General features: G+C 49.3%; 1 protein-coding gene across 2 annotated transcripts; it reads left to right on the top strand.

Moving 5' to 3' along the window:
- Positions 1 to 1183: 1183 nt before the first annotated feature.
- Krt6a (keratin 6A) lies at positions 1184 to 5177 on the top strand. 2 transcript variants are annotated; one of them, XM_045152321.1, is made up of 10 exons: positions 1184 to 1493; positions 1530 to 1714; positions 2253 to 2467; positions 2759 to 2819; positions 2971 to 3066; positions 3190 to 3354; positions 3830 to 3955; positions 4092 to 4312; positions 4512 to 4546; positions 4655 to 5177. In XM_045152321.1, exons 1-10 carry the CDS (start codon positions 1184 to 1186, stop codon positions 4888 to 4890), a joined length of 1650 nt encoding a protein of 549 aa, XP_045008256.1. In that variant the 3' UTR covers positions 4891 to 5177. The 2 variants fall into 2 exon arrangements, with proteins under 2 accessions (XP_045008256.1, XP_045008255.1); XM_045152320.1 differs by having other exon boundaries at positions 1184 to 1714.
- Positions 5178 to 6424: the final 1247 nt, after the last annotated feature.

Here is a 6424-nt window from a genome sequence, read left to right as displayed (position 1 = left end):
GAAAAAATGAATCTCACTCCCTTGTAAGGCAAGCGCTGCTCTCATCTGACAGGCTGCCTTCCCTCTGAGGTGTCCAGAGATTTGAGGTTTCAAGCACTGAGGTTAGAAAAAGAAATCCTAGGAATCGACTTGTGAAACCACCATACGTGTAAGGGCACATTTTAGTGATTCATTGCTTCTAGATGCCCCTCCACTTTCTATACACACCCTACGAGAATTTTCTGATTCCCAATTCCTGTAAAAAGTCAAAAGTCATTGGATAGATCTAAAAATCCTGGGAGTGCCTTCATGATTATGGTCCTTCCTATTTTGGATGCTTTAAGCTCAGAAAAAAAAAAATAAATAAATAAACAGCAACATTGTGAAACATCACAGAAGAAGGTATCTATAAATGTCAACTGAAACCAAAAAACCTGCTTTTCATGAGAATTGGCTGAGCAGCAAGCAAATGCCAGTGAGGGAGGTGCAGGCTGGGATGGAGACACCTGTGGAGGTTAGGTGGTGTCTGCACCTATACATAGCAAGTATTGGACTTACAGTGAAAACAAGAGGCAACTCTACTACAGTCTGGCTTTACAGAGGAGAACTAAATGAGCAAAGTACCACCATGGCTACCTCAAACCACCAGGAACGACGTCTGGGAGCTGCAGAAGAACTGACGCAATGCATGGGGACATTCCTTGCTTGGGACAAATGCCTGTACGCCCCCAGGGATAGTCCTACCCTGTTGGAAGGGAGGTGCTGGTGGCGGGAGGGGGAGGGGACCTGTGTGGTGAGGGGGCATACAGGGAGTGTCTGAATAAGCAGAAGGAAGGGACAATTATCACAGATCAGCTCCTTGTCTGCTTTGTTTGAGAACATGACTAACTCATGACTTCAGAGAATTTACATCCAGGCTCATTGTGTTCAGATCAAGTCAAGGCTGGAAGGCAGGAGAATTTCTCCATGACTAAAGGAAGCCAAAAAGCAATCTCCCTGTATCATACCTTTCTAGAAGTTGGGAGTGATCTCATTATTTGTAAAGCCTAGCCCTTCCCACTCTGCAAGCTCACCTCCAAGAGGGAGCCCAGCCCATTTGCATCATATATAAGCTGCTCCCAGGGCCCAGCATACACATCTGCTCCTCAGCTCTGCCCTGCATCGCCTTCACTTCCCCAGCCTTCTCGTCGTGTCTCTGGGAACCATGTCCTGCAAATCTACCCTGAGGGGCCAAGGCAGCAGCCACCGAAGCTTCAGCACCAGCTCAGCCAGAGGCCCTGGGCTCAGCCGCTCTGGCTTCAGCAGCGTGTCCGTGTGCCGCACCAGGGGCAGCGGGGGCAGCGGGGCAGTGTGTGGAGGAGCTGGCTTTGGCAGCAGGAGCCTCTATGGCTTGGGAGGCTCCAGGAGAATCTCCATGGGAGTCAGCAGCTGTGGCATCGGAGGAGGATATGGCAGCCGAGTGGGAGGCAGCTTTGGAGGAGTGGGCAGTGGATTTGGTTTTGGCGGTGGAGCTGGTGCTGGCCTTGGGTTCGGTGGTGGAGCTGGCTTAGGTGGTGGCTATGGGGGCGCTGGCTTCCCTGTGTGCCCCCCTGGAGGCATCCAAGAGGTCACCATCAACCAGAGCCTCCTCACTCCTCTGAACTTGCAAATCGACCCCACCATCCAGAGGGTGAGGACCGAGGAGCGCGAGCAAATCAAGACCCTCAACAACAAGTTCGCCTCCTTCATCGACAAGGTGGGCCGTGGTCCTTTCTTCACTTCCTTGGGGGTGCATGAAATATGCCCAACACAAGCTGGAGGGGACATGTTGACGGGGTTCTGCAAATGCCTCTACAGTTGGCTGCTGTTCCCAGTTCTTTTTGTGTCCTGGCTCTGGGTCCTCTTCAGTCAGACTGCAGCTGGAAGGCAGGGCCTCATTCCCTCCTTCCAGAGGCTTCTGTACGGGGGTGCCTGATTACATTGGATAGAGCTGAGCTCAGTATAATGGAGGGCTGCACAGGAGGCAGAAGGAGTCTGAGAGCTTTCACAGCCCCACTGCTCTGGGCCACATTCTAGTCCGCCCCTTCAGTGCTCTCTGTGCCCTGCATGGGGTTCCTGCCCTCTGTACAGGGATGAGGTTGAAGGAGTCACTCTGGATCTCTATTCCCAGGCCCAGGAGGACACTGCACCAGGGATAGGTACAGGGAGACAGCATGCACTGGAAGGTGCACTGGTAACTGGATCTTAGAAGCAGAAGTACCAGAATTTACTTTGTCATACTCTGTCTCCCCCAGGTGCGCTTCCTGGAGCAGCAGAACAAGGTCCTGGACACAAAGTGGACTCTGCTGCAGGAGCAGGGCACCAAGACCGTCAGGCAGAACCTGGAACCTTTGTTCGAGCAGTACATCAACAACCTCCGCAGGCAGCTGGACAGCATCACTGCAGAGAGAGGCCGCCTGGACTCGGAGCTGAGGAGCATGCAGGACACCGTGGAGGACTTCAAGAACAAGTGAGTACAAGCAAGGGTGAAGGCTACATGACCCAAAGCTTGTGACATTGAAGGAACTAGTTTATATATATATGGATATTGTTCCTCAGGAAAACAAGTCCTTGCAAATGAAAATCACAAACTATTGCAAAAATAAAAAGCAAGACCAAGGAAGGTTAGTTAGAGAGGTTAGAGATTGAAATATTTAATAACAACAAAATATATCTTTTGGTCAGATTGGTATATATATTCTATTCATGTGGCTCAGGTCACCCATCTACTGACAAATGCATTGTGCCCTTCCTTTTGCAGATATGAAGATGAAATCAACAAGCGCACAGCAGCAGAGAATGAATTTGTGACCCTGAAGAAGGTGAGCTGGTGAAGTCAGGAGTTCAAATTTCTCTGTTGAAGGACATACACGGCTCTGCACCTCTAACCCATCTGAGAGTATTGTGGCCAGGGGGATGAGATGGCTGGGCTTCAGGTCTAAGCTGACTCCACTTTGGTAACTCTTTCCCCAGGATGTAGATGCTGCCTACATGACTAAGACTGAACTGCAAGCCAGGCTCGACAGTCTTGTAGATGAGATCAACTTCCTGAGAGCCTTCTATGAGGCGGTAGGCAACTTCACGTCTCTTTGTTTCCACTGATGGGGCTCTGCAGAGCAATGAGCAGAGGGGTGTTGGGAATATCAGGAATCCTCACAGGTAGAGATGATTTCGGACCCTTGTTTTCTGCAGGAACTGTCACAGATGCAAACTCACATCTCGGACACATCTGTGGTCCTGTCCATGGACAACAACCGCAACCTGGACCTGGACAGCATCATCGCTGAGGTCAGGGCCCAATACGAGGAGATAGCTCAGAGGAGCCGAGCTGAGGCTGAATCCTGGTATCAGACCAAGGTGAGCAGTGAGTTGGGAGCTGTTAAAGAGTTCCCCAAGTGCCATCCTGAATTCTAGAAGTCTTCTCACTTCATTGGATATTGATTTATGGGAAAGAAGCTGTAATCCTTTCCCAGCATATATTTTACACTTCCATTACAAAATTATACATCAGTCCAGGGACCCCAAGAACTTGACAGAAGAATAAAGCTATAACAGAAAAGCACCTAGACACACTTGCTTAAGCATCACCCTCAATGCTTGCTCTCAGGACAGAGTACAGAACCTAGTCAGTCCCTAGCATAACTATACAGTCTGTGTTCTTCTCTATAGCATTGCATGCTACTCCATGGTAAAGTGTCTGATACCATGATACATCAACATTTCCTAAACGTCTCTTGAGGAAAAGCCATTACATCACTGTTAATGTGTGCCTCATTAAGAAGTAAGAAGTAACCCACAGGGATTTTCTTTTCCCTCTTCTACTGATATGCAGTATGAGGAGCTCCAGGTGACAGCGGGCAGGCATGGGGACGACCTGCGCAACACCAAGCAGGAGATTGCAGAGATGAACCGCATGATCCAGAGGCTGAGATCTGAGATCGACCACGTGAAGAAGCAGGTCCGATGGACAGAAAGATTCAGTGTTTGCCCGTCACTCCCCGTATCCCGCGTTGTTGCTTACCTAGAACGCAGGCTGAGGGCTAACCCTCTCTGCAGTGCCACACCCAAGTCCACTGTGCTTGTTTCCCACCCAGGGTGCCAGCCTGCAGTCCGCCATCGCTGATGCGGAGCAGCGTGGGGAGATGGCCCTCAAGGATGCCAGGGGCAAGCTGGAAGGACTGGAAGACGCCCTGCAGAAGGCCAAGCAGGACATGGCCAGGCTGCTGAAGGAGTACCAGGAGCTCATGAATGTCAAGCTGGCCCTGGATGTGGAGATCGCCACCTACAGGAAGCTGCTGGAGGGCGAGGAGTGCAGGTGGGTACCCACAGGCCCTCCACCCTGAGGGCATCGCCAGGATGTCAGGCAGTGAGCACAAGGTTAGGCACTAACTGTGGCCATAGTGACTACTCAGGAACATTTCCAGGAAGTTCTTTATGAACTGACCCCAGTTGAGGCTCCCCACGGGGAAGTGGTGATGGCTCCCCAGGTCTCACCTGCTGTGTTCCTCTTCTAGGCTGAACGGTGAAGGCGTTGGACCAGTCAACATCTGTAAGTATTGAGTCTGCTTGTCTCCCTGCCCAGCCCTTGTGAGCTGGCTCAGCCCCTGAGAAGTGGCTCAGGAGCTCACTGTGTTGTGTCCTTGTCCCTCCTCCACAGCTGTGGTGCAGTCCACCATGTCCAGCGGCTATGGCAGTGCCAGTGGTGCCAGCAGTGGCTTGGGCCTGGGTGGAGGCAGCAGTTACTCCTACAGCAGTAGCCATGGCCTTGGAGGTGGCTTCAGTTCTGGCAGTGGCAGAGGCGTCGCAAGCGGACTCAGCTCCACCGGGGGCAGCTCCTCCACCATCAAGTACACCACCACCACCTCCTCCAGCAGGAAGAGCTACCGGCACTGAAGTCCTGCTGCTGGTCCCCAGTGCCCTCTGCCTGCAGAGCCCTCTGCTCAGGTGCTAGTCCTCTGCTGGCCTCCCAACTCTGCTCTCTACTTGGAGCTGAGGAGACCACATGTCCTCGTTGTTCCTCTGTCTACACTTGTCCCTCCTGTGTCCCCATTGCTTTCATCATGATTCAGTCACATTTGGTGCTTCAAGTTGTCTCTAGATTACCAGCACATGCCTCCCCAGTCCTATTCCTGAGGCTCACCGTGAAAGGGCATCCCTGCCCCTTTCATTCTAGAAACCACTCTGACCTAATTACAGGAAGTTCCCTTAGTTTTCCATGGCTTGTGAATACCCCACCTGCCAGTGTTGTGAACCTCCCTGGTCATAGCTGTGGTCGCACAAGTGACTAGTCCTGTGATGTACAGATCCTTGGCCCATGTGATGTCTTGCTTTTTGCTTTCCTGTAATTGCTAAATAAAGCAGATTTATAATATAATGCACTCTTTGTGATGGCTTTCCTTGGACCCCCCATAGTCCCTTAGCTTTCATGTGAGAAATTCCTTGTACACGGATTATGTGTTCCTTCATGTTCTTCCCAATTTTTCTTTAGAAATAGTTTGCACTAGAGATGTGGAGACCAGAGGAACCTTAGAGCTCAATAGCCAGCTATTCCAGCCTAATTGGAGAGTTCTAGCTTCAGCAAAAATCATATCTCAAAATAATACGGTGGAAATGATTGAGGAAAACATCCAATATTGACCTCTATCCCCAATAGTCACCCATACATAGTTGTATTGCACCCAAACAGAAGTGTGAGTCCACACACATATAAACACACACACACACACACACACACATACACACACCATACACATACCATATATCTTTAGTCAAACAATAGCAATTTATTTTCCCTTCCAACATTAGTTACCTTCCTGTCTAGTGCATGAACCTGGTCCACTTGTACTTGGTTTTAATTTTTCTTACCCGAATTAGAGGCTTATTTCCTTTGGCTTATCTAAACAACAGTGCTCATCCATTATAGAGCTCACCTAAAATGTCCAATAGGAGAAACGTATTCCTGGCTAATTAAAGCAACAGTCTTTTGAAAAGAGAATATGATATTGTTTGGTAATAGAGTGGCCCTCATGTCCAAGAAAACTCCTAGACAACAGGTCTCAATAGCCACTAAAGTGTGCTTACTTCCAAGCTGGAATTACCCTTCTAGAAACATACAAATGCAGTACAATGGGTGGTCACGGGTATGTGTCACCACTGCAGTCACAACTGGGAAATATTTGAGACAGTAAAGCCCATCAAATAAAGACCCAAAGCCTCATGAGAAAGCTGACATTTTAAATTTGTGATAATAGTGCAACATGGGTAGCTTCTCACAACAGTGCCTCTTCAGTTTGTACCCAGAATTTTTCCAGCAGCAGAATGTAAAGATAGACTCTTGAAATCCAAGAACCCTTAAAAAAAAAAAAAAATATATATATATATATATATACACACACACATGTATGTACACACACACACACACACACAC

The sequence above is a fragment of the Jaculus jaculus genome, chromosome 6 (genome assembly GCF_020740685.1).
Source record: "Jaculus jaculus isolate mJacJac1 chromosome 6, mJacJac1.mat.Y.cur, whole genome shotgun sequence".
Taxonomy (NCBI): Eukaryota; Metazoa; Chordata; class Mammalia; order Rodentia; family Dipodidae; genus Jaculus; species Jaculus jaculus.
This window is presented reverse-complemented; position numbering and strand designations above follow the sequence as displayed.

Bases quoted from the DNA above. Each gene is read 5' to 3' on its own strand.
- Krt6a (XM_045152320.1), top strand. From the start codon at position 1,184: ATGTCCTGCAAATCTACCCTGAGGGGCCAAGGCAGCAGCCACCGAAGC. The intron at 2,820-2,970 runs GTGAGCTGGTGA...CTCTTTCCCCAG, and splicing joins AATTTGTGACCCTGAAGAAG to GATGTAGATGCTGCCTACAT. The intron at 3,067-3,189 runs GTAGGCAACTTC...TGTTTTCTGCAG, and splicing joins TGAGAGCCTTCTATGAGGCG to GAACTGTCACAGATGCAAAC.